Genomic DNA, 19,622 nt, shown 5'->3' on the forward strand with positions numbered 1-19,622 from the left:
CTAACAGCCAAAACCAATGGTCATTATTCCGTACTTTTACTCTTGGAACTCTTCGTTGCCTTTGATACAGTTGATCACCTCCTCCTCCTCAAAAAACTCAATTTGCTTGGTATCCATGGCTGTGCTCTCCGTTAGTTCAAATCTTACCTATCTCACCACACCTTCAGTGTCACTTACAACTCCACTTCAATACCACTTACCGTTGGGGGTCCCCCAAGGTTCTGTTCTTGGACCTCCACTATTCTCGATCTACACGTCCTTCCTTGGTAAGCTTCCCATGGCTTCCGATGACACCCAAATCTCTCTCTACCCCTCAGCTCACCCCATCAGTCTCCTCACACATCAATGATTTACTAACAGACATATCAACCTGGATGTCACACCACTTCCTCAAACTGAATCTAAAACAAAGCTCCTAATATTTCCTCCCCCATGTGCACCTTCCCCTGACTTCTATGTCAAGATCAATGGCAAAACTAGCAGTCTGTCCCTACATGCCAGGGTGCTAGGGGTAACCCTACACTCTGAACTGTCCTTTCAGGCCCACATCCAATCCCTGTTCACATTATTCCGCCTTAGCCTCCGCAACATTTCTAGAATACACCCCTTTTTAACCAATTACACCACCAAGCTTCTAATTCACTCCCTGGTTATCTCTTGCCTCGACTACTGCAACTCACTCCTCATTGGATTACCTTTATTTACACTATCCAACCTTCAGTCCATAATGAATGTGGCTGCAAGACTCATCCACCTTACCAACCGTTCAGTGTCCTCCACCCCTCTCTGCCAATCCCTGCACTGGCTTCCACTCACCCAACAAATACAATTCAAAGTAGTAATTTATCCCCTTCCCGCCGACCGAACGCACATATGCGTACTCGGCTTTCCGGGGTTATACCGGGATGATGCCCGCAGCTGCAGGCATCATCCCGGTAACGTTGTTTTCAGCGGGCGATCGGCTACCCGAGTATAACAACCGATGCGGCTAAAAGCCGCTCGGTTGTTATACCGGAGGAGCGGGAGGGGACATCCCCCCCCTCCCGCCGCTGTTACCGGGCCTCCCGTGCGATCGGGAGGCCCGGTGTCCAGTCGGGAATCTCCGGCGGCTGGGGGTGGGCTGGAACGAAGCAGTGAGCGGCTTCGTTCCAGCCTTCTAATTGTAAACGCGGAAGCGACGTCATGACGTCACTTCCCGTTTACTCGGCTGCCAATGGCGCCGAATTTAAAAAAGTATACAGTATTCAAAATCGCCGTTTTCGGCGATCTGAATACTTTGAAGTGTAAAGGAGGGATGGGGGGGGTCTTTTAGACCCCCCATCCCTCCATAAAGAGTACCTGTCACCACATATTACTGTCACAAGGGATGTTTACATTGCTTGTGACCGCAATAAAAGTAAAAAAAAAAAAAAAAAAAAAATTTAAACACAATTTATAAAAGTACAAAAATAAATAAAATAAAAAAAAAAAATTTTTAAAGCACCCCCGTCCCCGCGAGCTCGCGCAGCGAAGAAAACGCATACGGAAGTCGCGCCCGCATATGTAAACGGTGTTCAAACCACACATGTGAGGTATCGCCGCGATCGTCAGAGCGAGAGCAATAATTATAGCCCTAGACCTCCTCTGTAGCTCAAACCTGGTAACCGTTAAAAAATTTTAAAGCGTCGCCTATGGAAATTCATAGGTACCGTAGTTCGTCGCCATTCCACGAGTGCGTGCAATTATAAAGGGTGACATGTTTGGTATCTATTTACTCGGCGTAACATCATCTTTCACATTATACAAAAAAATTGGGGTAACTTTACTGTTTGGATTTTTTAAAATTCATGAAAGTGTCACTTTTCCAAAAATTTGCGTTTAAAACACCGCTGCACAAATACTGTGTGATAAAAAATATTGCAACAATCGCCATTTTATTCTCTAGACTCTCTTCTAAAAAAATATATATAATGTTTGGGGGTTCTAAGTAATTTTATAGCAAAAAATACGGATTTTAACTTGTAAACACCAAATTTCAAAAATAGGCTTAGTCATGAAAGGGTTATAAAGCCATCTACAACTCTGCCCCCAGCTACATCACTAACCTAGTCCCAAAATACCAACCAAGCCGCTCTCTTCGGTCCTCCCAAGACCTGCTGCTCCAGTCCCTAGCTCCCTTGTCACCACCTCCGATGCTCGCCTCCAGGATTTCTCCAGAGCTTCTCCCATCCTTTGGAACTCTGTCGGACTGTCCCCTAATCTATCCATCATTAGATGATCCCTGAAAACCCTTTTCTTTAACCACTTGCCGACCGGCTCACGCCGATATACGTCGGCAAAATGTCATGGGTGCGCAAAACTACGTACCCATACGTTGCTGCGTCATCCGCGGCTAGTGGGTTGTAGCGCACGCGTGCCCGCGGGTCCTGAGGACTCTATATCCGCCGGTGGCCCGCAATTGTGGCACGGAGAGGCAGAACGGAGAGATGCCTATGTAAACAAGGCATTTCCCTGTTCTGCCTAGCAACATGACAGGGATCTACTGCTCCCAGTGATTGGAAGCAGTGATCTCTGTCATGTTCTAGTGAACCCATTCCCCCTACAGTTAGAACACGCTGAGGGAACACAGTTAACCACTTGATCGCCCCCTAGTGTTTAACCCCTTCTCTTCCAGTGACATTTACACAGTAATCAGTGCATTTTTATAGCACTGATCGCTGTATAAATGCCAATGGTCCCAAAATAGTGTCGAAAGTGTCCGATCTGTCCGCTGCATTGTCACAGTCACGATAAAAATCGCAGCTTGCCGCCATTACTAATTGTCGCCATTACTAAAGAAAATAAAATATATATAAAAAAATGCCATAAATCTATCCCCTATTTTGTAGACGTGATAACTTTTGCGCAAACTAATCAATATACGCTTATTGCAATTTTTTTTTACCAAAAATATGTAGAAGAATACATATCGGCCTAAACTAAGGAAGAAATTAGTTTTTTTTTTTATATATATTTTTTGGGGATATTTATTATAGCAAAAAGTAAAAAATATTTTTTTTTCAAAATTGTCGCTCTTTGCTTATAGCGCAAAAAATAAAAAAACAGCAGAGGTGATCAAATAGCACCAAAAGAAAGCTCTATTTGTGGGGAAAAAAGGACGTAAATTTTTTTTGGTACAACATCGCACAGTTGTCAGTTAAAGCGATGCAGTGCCGTATCGCAAAAAAGGGCTTGGTCAGGGGTAAATCCTTCTGGGGCTGAATTGGTTAAGGAAACTTATCCTGCTTCTAACTAATACACCGTTTCATTTTCTCCATCAGCTCTTCCCCCACAACTATTACCTTTTGTATCAATTGACCCTCCCTCCTAGATTGTAAGCTCTATTGAGCGGGGCCCTCTGATTCCTCTTGTACTAAATTGTAACGTAACTAATGTCTGCCTTCGTTATGTTAAGAGCTGCGCAAACTGTTGGCGCTATATAAATCCTGAATAATAATAATTACATTGGGAAAAAAAAACTTTAAAGCTTTTAAACTTTTATGCCTTTAGAGCTGTATTAAACTTACCAATGTGATAGCTGCGATAGTTTACATTTTTTAGGCCCTTTTCCTTTATTTTAACCTCTTGATCCAGCCAGTGTTATTTTTCAACTTCCTTTAACAGACCAAGCTGTCCCAGACAAAGTAGCAGTCAGAGAGTTGAGACAAACCATTTAAACCCTGACAGGGTTGCTTACAATGGCCAGCTTTTATTTATGCAAAACCTTTATTCCTAAAAGGAAAAACCTTTTGCTATAATGGTTTATAAACTGTTAACTGGAGTTTTTTAGTCAAGTCATTCAAAATCTGCTAGTCTATCACTAACCTCCCCCAAAATGACAGTGCTGCTGTCCAAAAGGTGTCTGCTTTACTGCTTCATCCAGAATGTAGCCACCATAAGACAGGAAGTGTTACTGGCAGGATCACCAGGTTAAATGAAAGAAAAAAGCCAAAAAGGGAAAACCTTTATAGAAAACTGTTGAGCTGCAATATATATATTACATTTTAGTTTTTGGGTTCAATACTGCTTTAAGTACAACATAACATCTGTCTCAGTTTTTAAAGCTGGGAGGACTGCAGAATTGTGTGGTTCAAACCAAACCATAATCATTCATCATGACCAGTGGGAGGTGTGCTCACCTCCATCACTGGCAGATATTTCATGCCAAGGAGGATTGGCATGTGTGAATGTATGCGTATATATTGTTAAAGTGTATGCAAACCCAACAATAAACTTCTGTACTTCTCTTACTTGCGCTCTTGTGGTCTGTTAAATACAGTGCCCTGCAAAAGTATTAACTCCCCTTGGCTTTTTACCTATTTTGTTACATTACAGCCTTTGGTTCAATGTTTTTTTAATCTGAATTATATGTGATGGATCAGAACACAATAGTCTAAGTTGGTGAAGTAAAATTAGAAAAATATATACATAAAACGGTTTTTCAGAAATAAAAAAAAACTGATAATTAGCATGTGCGTATGTATTCACCCCCTTTGTTATGAAGCCCATAAAAAGCCCTGGTGCAACAAATTACCTTCAGAAGTCACATAATTAGTGAAATTATGTCCACCAGTGTGCAATCTAATGCCGCGTACACACGGTCGGACTTTTCGTCTACAAAAGTCCGACAGCCTGTCCGACAGACTTCCGGCGGACTTGCAGCAGACTTTCTAACGAACGGACTTGCCTACACACGACCACACAAAAGTCCGACGGATTCGTACGTGATGACGTACACCGGACTAAAATAAGGAAGTTCATAGCCAGTAGCCAATAGCTGCCCTAGCATGGGTTTTTGTCCGTCGGACTAGCACACAGACGAGCGGATTTCGGGGTCCGTCGTAGTTACGACGTAAAGATTTGAAGCATGTTTCAAATCTAAAGTCCGTCGGATTTGAGGCTGAAAAAGTCTGCTGAAAGTCCGGAGAAGCCCACACACGATCGGATTACCAGCCAGCTTTAGTCCGTCGGCGTCCGTTGGACTTTTGTAGACGAAAAGTCCGACCGTGTGTACGCGGCATAAGTGTCACATGAGCCGTCATTACATATACACACCTTTTTGAAAGGCCCCAGAGGCTGCAACACCTAAGCAAGAGGCACCACTAACCAAACACTGCCATGAAGACCAAGGAACTCTCCAAACAAGTAAGGGACAATGTTGTTGAGAAGTAAAAGTCAGGTTTAGGTTATAAAAAAAAATATTCAAATCTTTGATGATCCCTAAGAGCACCATCTTATCTATCATAACCAAATGGAAAGAACATGGCACAACAGAAAACCTGCCAAGAGACGGCCGCACACCAAAACTCATGGACCGGGGAAGGAGGGCATTAATCAGAGAGGCAGCACAGAGACCTAAGGTAACCCTGGAGGAGCTGCAGAGTTCCACAGCAGAGACTGAAGTATCTGTACATAGGACGACAATAAGCCGTATGCTCCGTAGAGTTGGGCTTAATGGCAGAGTGGCCAAAAGAAAACCATTACTTTCAGCAAAAAAACAAAATGGCACGTTTAGAGTTTGTGAAAAGGCATGTGGGAAACTCTCAAAATGTATGGAGGAAGGTGCTCTGGTCTGATGAGACTACAACTGAACTTTTTGGCCATTAAAGAAAACGCTATGTCTGGCGCAAACCCAACACATCACATCACCCAAAGAACACCATCCCCACAGTGAAACATGGTGGTGGCAGCATCATGCTGTGGGCATGTTTTTCAGCAGTCAGGACTGGGAAACTGGTCAGAGTTGAGGGAAAGATGGATGGTGCTAAATACAGGGATATTCTTGAGCAAAACCTGTACCACTGTGTGTGATTTGAGGCTAGGATGGAGGTTCACCTCCCAGCAGGACAAATGACCCCAAACATACTGCTAAAGCAACACTTTAGTAGTTTAAGGGGAAACATGTAAATGTGTTGGAATGGCCTAGTCAAAGCCCAGACCTCAATCCAATGGAAATTCTGTGGTCAGACTTGAAGATTGCTGTTCACAAGTGCAAACCATCCAACTTGAAGGAGCTGGAGCAGTTTTGCAAGGAGGAATGGGCAAAAATCCCAGTGGTAACATGTGGCAAGCTCATAGAGACTTATCCAAAGTGACTTGGAGCTGTGATAGCCGCAAAAGGTGGATCTACAGAGTATTGACTTTAGGGGGGTGAATAGTTATGCACATTGACTTTTTCTGTTATTTTGTCCTATTTGTTGTTTGCTTCACAATAATAATAATAAAAAAAAACATCTTCAAAGTTGTGGGCATGTTCTATAAATTAAATGATGTAAATCCCCAAACAATCCATGTTAATTCCAGGTTGTGAGGCAACACACGAAAAAGGTCAAGGGGGTGAATACTTTTGCAAGGCACTGTATACACCATTAAAATCTGTTCAAGAAGCACAAAAAAAAAAAAAAAAAAAAGTGTTGATCCTGCCAGAAATCTTTTAGTGGATAACGCTAACGCTTAGCATTGTTCCCAGTTTTCTCCATTATGTAACACCTCCCCTTGTAGTCAGGGCTTCCCAAAGGCCACTTTCTCTATACTAATTCTGCTCCATGCAGACCTCTGTTCTCAGATGGTGGGTTTGAGACCCTTTCCACTTGATCCCCTGCATATCAACTCCCCCTTACAACCAGAGCACTCACATGCAGGGTTCTGCATCCTACTTGTGGTTACATGTTAAATCTTTGGAGGTCCAGCAGAACACCCAGGGCCCATGAGACATGGGGGCCAAGGTCACCTAGTTTGTGTTCTGTTGTGGGGGGAGCTCTCCTCCCATGGCCAGGAGGATAAACCCATCCGTAAACCACTACCAGCTCCAAGTCTAAAGGCTGTTCAGATACACTGTTCCAAGGCAAGGGCTGTGCATAATAAACTGCCCTATTTCTTAGTCATTGCATCACAAAAAGAGGCTACTTTTCGCACATAACTCCTTTAAATAGTTGTAAATAATCCACAGCAATGGGATAGATACAATTCCAAAGGTGTGGTAACAGTAACTTCATCGCAGTCCATAGAAATGGTAAGCAGTCCCATATAAGGGTGGTTCTCTATAAACATCCAGCAAAATGGAAGGAGGGGGCATTGCAGTACACATAATTACATTTCTTTAGCTTCTCCTTAGTTCTCATCCTCCAAAAGAAAGAACCCACACACAGCCTTCGACATCCTGGGTCCACTCCTGCTGTACTGCTGTGACCACCCCCCACCCCCACCCCCATTAGTTCTGATCCCTTAAAATTAGGGGGAAATCTTTCTCCAAGTACAGGGTGGTTTTTATAGTAGAAGGGCAGTAACCCCTTCCTACACCCAAGAGTTATGAAAATGGAGGGATTTGCAGTCCTAAAGTACCTTCTGTTCAAAAGTGACAACGCAGCTGCTCCATAGGTACAGTGGGGTCAGTAAATGTCATTCTAGAAAGGGAAGTGTGTCACTGATAGGATCAGCAGGTGAAAATGTAAGATGAAGGCTCAAAAATGATGGGCAACCACCACATCTTATGACTGGTAAGCTGTAATATACTACATTTTTGTTTTTGGGTTTAAATATGCTTTAAGGTAGTGAAACATCTGTCTTGTTTCCTAAAAAGTCCATGGCGGAGTGTTGATTTGAAGATACTAAATTAGGTTGGGTTCTCCTGGCAATTGCTGCCGATTTCCACCAAGGCTAGCCGATGTCAGGGTTCACACCTGTGGCTGGGTACTCACAGATGTGGTTGACAGATAGCATTTATATTTCAGGGTTGTGTGGTGAACAGTAAACAGCAAACACATGACGACCAACAAGCAGCTTGTTTTCAGATTTGGTGGTCCGTGGGTGGCTCTTGATGCATTCCCTTATTGTAAGCCAATTGTAACGTGGTGTTCACACAGCCCTCATTACAATTTCCTTATTTATGGTGTCAAGGATTTTGGGGAAACATTCTGACCACTTTCTTCTTAAGTCCATAATATAGAGAAAATGCACATTGCCTTTTGGTAAATGACTGTCAGATGCAGAAAAAAGTAGGCAATTTGCACATATATCATTCAAAATGACTTTGTACATGACCCCATCGACTAATGCTAGAAGAATACGGCTTGATGAAACATACATGTGATTAACGAACTACACAAATAAATTACCAAATCTTACTATAAACAGAGTTTGCTGCAAGCATAACGTTACCATACCATATGTCAGCACAGACTTACTATGTCTGTAGTGTTTATTTTAAAAACATAACTGACGGGTCCTGACATCACAGGACAGAATAATTGTTCCATGAACATATAGCGGTGAACCTTAGAGGAGGGTTGGTGTGTCACGGATTCTAAAACGCCAACTGTGCAACGCTTGATTGACTGCAGTGGCTTTATGTCTGCCCTACCCCATTATCTGCCCCTTGTCTGCATTTTTCACTCCCGCCCTTGCATATAGGATGGCAATTTCCCATCCATGATAGTATAAGATGCCACTGACTTCTTACTTTCAATAGGCAGCTAAATACCCTCTTGATACTATCTGAGCTTTTCCAGAATGGGAAATATAATTATAAACTCGGGGGGGGGGGGTCAAATTTCATAAGTCCTGTTCTGATGGCACTGCAATGCCAGTGTCCTTTTTAGTAACATATTTGACATGCTCCATTATGAGGTTTTAAAATCTTTTTTTCTAAAAGGCCTGGCACAGTATTTTTAGCTCCTACTGCTATAATTAGCATTCTACCATCTATAATGCCGATTCCTGCAAAATCTTCTGAAATTTGACCGTGGATGATCCTAAAATCGGCACCATATGGCTAAACAAAAGAGTTGATTTTTCAATCAACTTTTGTCAAAGGAGTCGGGTTAAAACAAAAAAAAAAAAAAATCAAATGTAGTCACTGTTTGAGCATTCTGACAGCCCCCGCCCAAGACAATGCAATAACCAGCAGGAGAGATGCCTCCACCCACCCTGTTAAAACAAGAGAAATCTACACGAGTGGCTAGCCTAACAGAAGTCCACAAAGAGCCTGGGGTCAAATTGCAGGCAACTTTTTTAAAGTGTAAAGCCAAAGGTTCTTAGGTGTTTTTTTTTTAATAGTGAATGGTTAAACCCCCTTACAAGTTTTTTTTTGCAGTCTGTGTTCTCATATTCCAGAGTTGTCATAAGAGTGGGTGTCAAGCAAAGTGATGGGATTTCCCCTCACTTTCTGTCTTGAGACAATGACCACCAGTGAAAATAAAAAGGGATGAATTTCCCCAGTGGGGACACAGTCAGCAATAAAAACTTGAAGGGTCCATTTCCCCACTGCTCTATCCAAACGTGGATAGAAAATTTGCCTTTACTTACACCTATAAGAAACCTGACATACATGGCAGTGTACTGTACGTTTTGCCTTTACAGGAGGCTAGATCAAATGGATTTCCAGTTGTGCTTGGCAAAAGTTAACACCTTCAAAACCCTCCACCACGGGTCTAGTCCGAAAAATGTATTGACATTTCTTTATGTTTATCAGGGTTTATGTTTGTGTTTGGTCTTGGTATGCATTTTAGTTTATTAGATTCCGGGGGGGGATACACTGTAGGGAAAGTGCATGCAGTACATGCCTAAACAGTCTGCACATTGTGGTAGCCATGTGCACTTCTGCACTCAGCACCCATATGAGCAAGGCCCTGTACATCTAAAGAGATGGGGTGGCATCACTATTCTTACAAAATTGGACCAAGTTATGATTAAAGGTCCAACTGTTCAAACATGCTTAACAATTACTATTACGATTAAGAATACAAATTATTATCAGATGAACCACACATACTGTATTTACCATTCTTCCAATATAAGCATTATTTGACACATTCTGTATGATAACTTTTTGTCTGTACAAAATTATCTAGAAAATAATGAAAATTCTGGAAAAAAACAAAACAAAAAACTTGGTGCTCATTTTCAACTTAAACACACTGGACTTATTTACAAAGCAGAAGCAGTTGAAGATCTGGAGATTTACATAAAAACAAATCTTTGGTCATGATGGGGTTGACCACAAGGCAAGACAAACTGGAGTGTTGGGAGTACTCAAAAAGAATACCCTCTTACCTGTAGAAGTCATGGCTAGGTCCTGGTATGGGCACTCCAAGCTGCCACCTTGTACTCTTCCAAACGTAGCAGAATAGATAGCAATTACTGTATTCCTCTTACAGCTCAGCCTCAGTCGGTCATCCTCACAGGCCACCTTGCTCTTAAATTCATCTAAAATGAAGGCATACATATAACAGTGAAATAGTCTGATTAAAAATAAAAAAAAACATTTCTTCTAATAGTGGATTAAACCATTCACCCACTGGTCAAAAAGCAGCTTTCACATAGAGGCAGAGTCACTGAAAGCTCCAGTGCCGTATTTTTGGTACAAATTTTTTTGGCTTGAGAGGCACTTTGTGTTTTCGGTGTTGGATAGTCGGTGAGGGTTAGCATGTTTGTCATGTTTACTGGTTTTTGCAGCCCCTTTTTCCCTTACTTCCTGTCCAAGTGACAATAAGTCATGATGGAAAATACGAAAATTTACAGTTTTCACTTGATGAGAAAAGGATAGAAAATTTTCAATGGGTAGAACTGTTCTGATGGCGACAATCTAACAGGGGATATGTTCACTCAAACCTTGTTCTCTCTTGTCTCTGGAATAGGAAGCAAAATGAGGCTAATAGCAAAAACCGTACTACATGCTTAACTCCCCACCCCAGCACTAAATTCTAAATATAAAAGGTCTACCTCCCATGCAAATACACTACCTGGCTTGTAAAGGTCATTTGGTGCTTACAGGCCACAGTGCAGGAGTACAGCTTATCCCTTGTACATAAGTTCACACATGAGCATTGAACGTCAGAAAGCAATTGCCTTACTTAGTATATGCATATATTTTAAAACACACACACACACACACACACACACACACACACACACACACACACACACACGTAGGCCAGAGTCAAGGCCTGTAAACATGAAGGGAGGTTGACTATGAACAGTACTTCACAAAACTATTGACAGCTACTACAGACTCTACACATGCATACATTTGGCTGCACTTGCCCTTTAAATAATTGCAATGGGGATTCTTCTCTACAAATCTTACAAAGTTCTGGGGAATGTTGTACTTACTTGGCCTACATTTATATCCCACCACCAGGTATTTGCTGGTTCCTGGACATGGATCAGAGCCAAATAAACGACTGTTGACAAGCAGCTGGCAGTTCCTCCGGTCCTGGCACTCATCCAACACTTTCTAAAACAAGAAAATTTCAGCACTAAGTTACGGCAAAAAAAAGGACATGCAAACAGATGTCACATTCAAGAAACTTTGAATAGAAATGAATGTGGCGCTCACTCAATGAATCATCACAAGCAGTAGACTTCTAGTTTAAAATCAGGACAAATAGCTTCACATATAGTACTTCCGGTCCTGGCCGTGACCGGAAGTGATGTCACCTGGCTCCCGATGAGTTGCGTCACTGATCACGTGACTTCATCAAGAGCACTTTATATATTGCATTGTCACTTTGAATACCATGGCACCTTATGGTACGTATTTGATACACTGTCACTTTTGTATTTTGCACATAATTAAATTGAAGTTTATTATGATGATTCATTGAGTGAGCACCACATTAATTTCTATTCAAATTGTCACTGTGTGGGAACACCTATCCATGTTGGCAGCTACTTAGATTTATTTATAATCAATCACTTTGTTTGCACATTAGTATATTTTATTATAGCATTCAAGAAAATATGACTGGGCAATCACAAAATAATTGTCTACAAGGGAAATACCAGAGCTCAATCTTGGGTCTTGATTGGACTCCACTGCCAAAAGTGTATAAATGGTTTTATTATGCTTAATGAAAGTTCACTACCAGCAAGCATCCCATTGGACATTGGTAGGGAGATCAATGCAAGCACCAGCTGTCTCTTGGCTGGGAAGATGATCTAGTATACACCCACTACCCCATATACCAGCAAGGTCCTGTGTAAAAAAAGTGGTCCATACTGCATTTTAACTCATACAAACATACACCCACTTACGCCAGCATGAGCTGAGATGTGTACTATGTATATACCGTATATGAATGTAGCCATTCTGCTTTGCCTACACATGATATTTACAGCTTGCCCTAAATGAGTAAATTATATGGTGGTGGCTCAGGCAAAGAATGTTCTCGGTCTTCAATCATTTAGACTAACTGAACCCCGGGGTCATTCTGTACTTGTGTTACCATTACCTACAAATTGTGTACATCTTGTTCCTGAATTTACTTGGCGGTGGGGCACATTGTGCAGTTACACTGTATCCATGTAAATGTTTGCATAAACATTTACAGGCATACAGAGTAAAATATGGTTTAAACCATACCATTTTCTTGTTTTGTTGATGCAGCCCAACAATACAGACCAAAACAAAGCTGTGTGAATGGAACCCATAGAATACAATACTGCTGTATTTAAAGCCTTATAAAAATTACAGATCTGAGGCAGCATATCATATTTCCATGTTCATTAGCCCTGTTAAAGTGTATTTCAATCCAAAAGTTTTTGCTTTTTTATAGTTATGGGTAGAGATTAGACAATGTCAACTTTTTACTGTCCCTGCTGTTACCAGAACTAAAAGTGAGGGAAAACTCAAAAGTGTTGACTTGTCTCCACAACAAGAATCTTCAAATGCATGTAAGGGTAGGTGGGTGGTCGGTCATCACGTCCTCCATGTTTCCCTCCTCATCGAGCACCAACCAAGAGTCACATAAGAGGCCTAATCCGGGCTTGGTTCTGGGCTACGCTAGAGACTCTTTGGTGGGATACCTTTACTTGAACTGACTGAACTCTAATCTCTCCCGATGTAGTAAGCATCACCATGGTCACTTGTGCATTTAGGAGGGACACGCAGGGCCAATGCCTTCTCCACCAGTCCAGCATATCACCGCTACCTCCCTCCCAGTAATGGTATGGGGTCCCGCCCAGCGCAGACTCCATGTGTGTACGTCACTTAACTCTTCCTCTTCCATACCTTTGCACAGGATAAGGGCCCCAGTGGTGCAGACCTACTATGGGACTATGGGAGCTGGATCACTTTTTTTTTTTTTAAGCCAGTGGAGTGCAAAACACCCAAAAAAAGTGCACACACAAAGAGTGAAAACACAAAAAGGTGCAAGGGGTGTTTACACTGATCCTCCACTAGGGAAGGACCTTACCCTGATCCCCCAGGGTGTTAGGCTCCAGACAGGGACTGAGGTACTTCACTTGGGTCCATCTGGCCGAAACCAGGCGGACCCCCGTTCTCTGGAAGGTCTGCCAAAACAGACCCACCCAAGTACTAGGTGGGACTCCCCCGAAGGGAGACCCCATGAGAGAGAGCGAACCAGGCCAGAAGGACTATTATCCACCCCCTCCCAAGACTTTCAGAGTAGGCCCGAGGACCCACACCCTACTCATCACACAGTGACAAATGTGTATACACAAACAAAAGATATACAAAAAAGTGACAAACACTGGGATAAATAAAAAAAAGTGGGGAGAAGGAAGGTGGGAGAGTGAAAAGTGACCATTGTGTAATACAATGGCTGGCCCTCCAGCCAGGAATAAAAATTTCCCCTGTTCCTAGCCAAAAGGCTCGGCCCTAGAGGCAGGTGTGAAAAACGTGTGTTGTGGTGAAGTGACCATGGTGCCATAAATCAAGTGCCTACACACTGACTGTACGGCACCCCTGAACTGCCACTTCAGGGGAACATTCACAACTGGCTTTCGTGCAACCCTGACCCCCGACCCAGACCACAGCAGCCCCCACCCCAGGCAGAAAGGCATGAAGTTCTGGAAGCTTGGTGAGAGTCCTTTACCATCAGGCCTCACCGTCGTACCATCCCTCCTACCTAATTACATTCAGGAAATACTAGCCGCTCCCCCGGTGGGAGGAAGGGGAGCCAGTGTTCTCTCCCAAAAAACTGTCTGGTGCTAGAGCTGCCCCAATCTAGGCCAGAAGGCCAGGGACCCGACCCTTCAGCCGGACCTAGTGGTTCTCCATCCCCATCAGAAGGCTTCCCTTTCAGCTACGAACCGCTCCAGGTCACCTTTACTCCAGCAGGTTTTGCATAGCAAAAGCCATCCCCGATACCACTTTGCCGTAGATCAGGGACGGAAGCAAGCGTCACCTCCTGGAAACTGATAAGAACAGATACTACACTTGATCTTAGCCAAAAGGCCGAGAAGTGAGAGGGAGATGGATCGCTGTTGAAGTTGGAGTGACACAACATCTGTCGCTGCAAGAGGCTCTCTCACCTGCCACATGTACACGCTTATGACAGGCTGCTAGAGAGACTTTCGTTACCCTTATTAATGACTGTATCTTCACACTGTATTAACTCTTGTACCATTATCTTAATTCCAAGGTGTTTAGTGACCCAAGCTGTAGACTATATATGCCAGTTACTTGCATTACATCCCTTTAGTAACTTCAGACCAGGCAAAAGGCATTCACAGGTATCATTTCAACATAAAGTGCAATCCTTCCCTAACAACCCTGGTCTCTAACTCAAGGCTTGTGGCTGCCCCAGCATACCTGCATAGCAAAGAGTCCATATCTGGCAAAGGCCATAGTTGGCGTATTCAAGTGGGATGACAAGCGTTCACCCTGGGCAGTGGGAACTAGGGCTATGGTACGTCACTGGATTCCATACTCCGGTTGAACAGCATTACATAATCCCCTAGGTTTTCTCCCCCTCTGGGCTCGAACCCCCTGTTCCTCTTATATCACACAGAACCAGTGGATTGGACTCAGTGAAGCCCGTCAAAAGAAAATTTGGGAACACAATTAACTCAAGTTCCCGGCTGGGGAAGCGTTAATGATTACCTGCCTACATACAGGATACAGGTTATACCTGTTCTGGTGGCAACTACAAGATGGAATTCGCTCTCAAGAGAGATCCTCTATTTTATTGACTCCATAACGGAAAGTGAAATTTCCACAATACTTTCTATTTGCTAACAGGGGTTTTAAATAATCCCTACTGCTAAATAAAATAACCCCAAACTACCGGGAAAGAAACAAATACTACCTCAGGAAAAATATTAATTTTCCCATTTCAGTTATGGTCAATTAATTTTATCACAGCAGTTGCTCACCTGGGAAATTTACTACACAATTGCATGAATGTTACACCAATTGCTTGCATGTTTAACCACTTCTGGACCACCCTATAAACAGATTTACTGCTACCCAGCGGCCCTCCTGTGCAGGATCACGCATATATATATGATTCTGCACTTCCGCCTACAGGTGGGAGCGGCAGTTGCAGCGGCGGGCCGCTTCTGCTGTGCTTAATCAAAACAGAAGCCGATCTGTGGGTGCCGGATACTGGATGTCTGCCGGCACCCGCCAATCGTCAGTGTAACACACAAAATGAAGAGCCATCTCTTCCCCTAGTAAAAGCAGCACACAGTACACAAAAACACTGGCTAGGCACACAATTAACCCTTTGATTGTCCCTCATGTTAAACCCCTTCCCAGTCAGTGTCATTCGTACAGTGACAGTGCATATTGTTAGCACTGATCACTGTATTAGTGTTACTGGTTCCCGCAAAGTGTCAGTGTCCAATTGTTCACGGCAATATCGCAGTCACCTTATAAAAGTCGCCATTACTAGCATAAAAATTCTATAAATATATACCATAGTTGGTGGGTGCTATAACGTTCGCGTAAACGAATCAATATAAGCCTATTGGGATTTATTACCAAAAATATGTAGCAGAATACATATTGCCCCAATTTCTTTTGAATTGGATATGCTTTATAGTAGAAAGTAAAAAAAAAAAAAATTTTTTTTTTCTTCAAAATTGTTGGCCTTTTTTTTGTTTATAGTGCAAAAAAACCTGTGGTGATCAAATACCACCAAAAGATTGCTATACTTGTGCAAAAAAAAAAAAAAAAAAAAATTAAATAAAAACTTTATTTGGGTAAAGTGTTGTATGGCCGTGCATTTGTCAAAGCAATGCTGTGTCATATCTCAAAAAATGGCCTGGTCATGAAGGGGGGGGGGGGTTAAATTTTCCAGAGGTCAAGTGGTTAATCACAGAAATACAATAAAGAAAAGTTTCCTCTCTTTACTGTTCTATGGATAGTCATAGGATCATTGGGATGAAAAATATGCTATAGACTCAGGGAAGAGGAGCGTCTACGTTCTGTATGTGTATACACACACTGTGAAGAGCAGAGTACACCTGTTGATGAGTTGTCAGAAGGCTCATAGCCAGCTGGCTCTGTGGCGCAATGGATAGCGCATTGGACTTCTAGCAGTGTTGGACATTCAAAGGTTGTGGGTTCGAGTCCCACCAGAGTCGCTTTTTTTTTCAAAGGCCTGTGTTCTGTCAGGAGAGGTGTTACATGGTGACTCTGGAGTGTGTTCTGTGTACATCAGACATGCCAAATTAAGAGGAATAAATTAACTGGGGGGCCACACTTACCCAACTCTAGAAAAATGATTATAGCACTTTGGTATTATTAATATGTTAGTATAATTAACAATATAAAAAGTTCAAATTACAACATTTTATTGGCAAAAGGGGCCATAGAACATTTCCTGAAGTGCTGAGCTGCAAAATCACATGAGGAAATGTAGCCTTTGTCTACTGGAAAACAGCCGAGACCCACTCACATAAAATCCTTAAACAAACTGAGAGCTGTGGACAGACTAAAAATCAACAGCTTGGCATTTTCATTCAGACATTTGTACTGAATTCTGAAAAATTGTCAGAGTTTTCAATAATGCCATAATTGAATCAAGCAAGGTCCTTTAAAAATTTTTGTCCTGCTATTTGAACGGATTCCCAGATATATTAAAAAAAATAACGGAAATCAAAAGTATATACATTTCTAGAGATAGAATATAATATATTTTTTACATATTTTTTCTTGATTGACTGCACTCAGAATTTCCTGCAGAAAAGAAAAAAAAAATAAATAAAATCATCCTTCACTTTCGATTTCCCTCATTAATAAATTTAAAAACGGTCACATTTGGTCCTATTGAACATTTCAAAAACTACTATTTTTTAAAATTTTAAAAAATTTTAACCTTGTATAGCCAGCTTAACCACTTGAAATCCGCGCTATGGCGGAATGACGGCCACAGCGCAGACCTGAGAAAAAAGCCGATCACCGGCTCAGCTGCAAGGAACATCGGTCCCAAAGTGGAAGAGGCACATCTGCCTCATCTGTGCCACCTGTTCCTGCCACCTAACAGTGCCCACAGTGCCACCTATTAATGCCCACAAGTGCCACCTATCAATGCCCACCAGTAGTGCCAATCAGTGCCACCTAGCAGTGCTGCCTATCAGTGTAACTTGATCAGTGCCCATTATTGGCACCCAGTGCCCACTGCCACCCATCAGTGCCCATCACTGCCACCTACCGGTGCCCATCAGTGCCGCCTCATCAGCGTACATCAATGAAGGAGAAAAATTACATGTTTAAAATTTTTTATAACAAAATATAAAAAAAAAAAAAATTCAGCCTTTTTACATTTTTTTAAACAAAAAATAAAAACCGCAGAGGTGATTAAATACCATCAAAAGAAAGCTCTATTTGTGGGGAAAAAAAAAAATTATAAAAATTTAATTTGGGTACAGTGTTGTATGACCGCGCAATTGTCATTCAACATGCGTCAGCGCTGAAAGCTGAAAATTGGTCTGGATAGGAGGGGGATTTAAGTGCCTAGTAAGCAAGTGGTTAAAGCCTAGTACACACGATCAGAAATTCATACAAAAAAAAAAAAATCCACTTTTGAAGCAATCATACGATAATCTGATTGTTCATACACAGCTTATTTCCGAAATCATCAGAAGGAAAAAACACTAAATTTTTTCTCGTACGATCCCAGATCGTACGATTTTAGTTTAATCAGTACTGGTTTTTGTCCGAAAATACAATACATATACATGACACCACGTCTGAATTTTTATTTTGTCACACAGGAATTTTCGCATTTTAGTAACCTATTTGTTTTCAATATGGAGACTAGCATGCAAAAAAAAAAAAACAAAAAACACAGACGATCATTAGTTTGATGATCTCATCGTGTGTACTAGACTTTAGATGTATTACAGGCTAAACCAGCCTTTTTCAATCAGGGTGCCTTGAGGTTTCTTCAGGGGTGCCTTGGTAAAATGCCTAAAAATTGCCCAAAATTTGGATACAAGCTGGTGTGTGGACGACGGCTGCCTTTTAGTTACACAAAGCCACAGGTTTTCATTGTACACCATTACAACCCTGGCGTTGCTGGCGTCCTAACAACCATCAGTTGATAAGTCTAAGCTCTGTTGTACAATGGCTTACAAGAGGTCGAAACAAAGTCAAATTCAGGGACTTACGCTTAAAGAAAAATACATATTCATGATTAATATAGAACTGAAATTAAGCTGTGTCTAATAAAACCACGTATAGTTCAGCCTTAATGTATGCTGTTGGACAAACATGGTTCAAAGGCTTCTTAGTGCTGGTACAAATCCCATGGGGACACACCACCACCAAAAGACACATACAGTAAAGGAATGACAGGGACACACAACACATACTGTATTAAAGTTTTTTGTGCTTTTTTAGTGGCAAGAGGGGCACCTAGTGTCAACCTAATAGGGTGGGGGGCAATTGTAATGTAACAAGATTTCACCGACTGCTTTCTGTCAGATTACTCCTTTGGGTGTCTGAGACATTAGATCATTGCCATCTGTTTATAGACAGCTAAAGTGAACCAGTCATGTGGAAATATGGAGGCTGCCATAGGTGGCCACTTCCTGAATATTCTAGGTTTTCTGCCTCTGTGCCGATCTAGTGGCTTCAATACTTTACGTCACTGATGTGAAATGAGTATACAAGCAGAATAGCTAGAAGTCCTAAACTACATATTTGTGCCAGGCCTGTGCTTCAACGTATTGACACACAAGGTTGAACATGACAGGTAAGTAGTATCAGAAAAGGGTGGCAGCCTCTTTTGCTCATGACCAGTTAACTGAGAGTATTGAACATAAAAGAAAACTGGTAGCTCTATCATGTACATGAAGTAGTTAAAATGACTACCCCTGCCAGGGACAGCTTTTCAACAACTAGGACAGTCAGCGGATAATAGTTAAACCAAAATATAAAAACTGGAAGTGCCAGAAGACAAACTAGTGGACGGTCTGATGAACCCTAGAATAGTCTTGACAAAGGCACTGGGGCATCAATTTAGATGTCCGATACTCGTGCGGGTAAATTTCTAAGAATCTTGAGCAGAGGCACATCAAAAGAGGTACCTGATGTACATTCCTTGCACCCACTTGCGCTTGAATACACCCGGTGCCAGACAAGAAATACTGAGCTGATTGGATTGATGAAACATTTACAGCAATGTTCTCTCAGCACTGTATGCTGCGTGGACGTCAGAAATGGTGCTTTCATTATTTACACACCTTCATGGCAAGATTCTCATTCAGTGGGTCCTCCAGCCTTGGAAGTGCTGATACAGTATTGTTTGTAACTATTCAAGACAAATGTCTGATGTCTTAGGGTTACAATCCTTCGTGTTGGCCAATCAAACAATTTTCTTGCAATTTCAACAATTTGCTTAAATTCTAAG

At 42.0% G+C, this 19,622-nt stretch overlaps 1 protein-coding gene, 1 non-coding gene and 1 pseudogene across 2 annotated transcripts in view; 1 reads left to right on the plus strand and 2 right to left on the minus strand.

Annotated features, from left to right (window-relative positions):
- LOC141139305 (protein eva-1 homolog C-like) overlaps positions 1–19,622 on the minus strand; it is a 419,753-nt gene that overhangs the window by 294,191 nt on the left and 105,940 nt on the right. Inside the window, exons 2-3 of the mRNA XM_073625284.1 lie at positions 11,128–11,251; positions 10,069–10,221 (exon numbers count right to left, since the gene is read on the minus strand). Coding sequence (XP_073481385.1) covers positions 10,069–10,221; positions 11,128–11,251 — 277 coding nt within the window. The remainder of the gene's footprint in view (positions 1–10,068; positions 10,222–11,127; positions 11,252–19,622) is intronic.
- On the minus strand, positions 14,094–14,227 carry LOC141141896 (U2 spliceosomal RNA; annotated as a pseudogene).
- Positions 16,266–16,350, plus strand: TRNAR-UCU (transfer RNA arginine (anticodon UCU)). The gene is given in 2 exon segments: positions 16,266–16,302; positions 16,315–16,350. It is a non-coding gene; the product is annotated as a tRNA-Arg (tRNA).

Source organism: Aquarana catesbeiana, linkage group LG04 (genome assembly GCF_042186555.1).
Source record: "Aquarana catesbeiana isolate 2022-GZ linkage group LG04, ASM4218655v1, whole genome shotgun sequence".
In the NCBI taxonomy this organism is placed as follows: domain Eukaryota; kingdom Metazoa; phylum Chordata; class Amphibia; order Anura; family Ranidae; genus Aquarana; species Aquarana catesbeiana.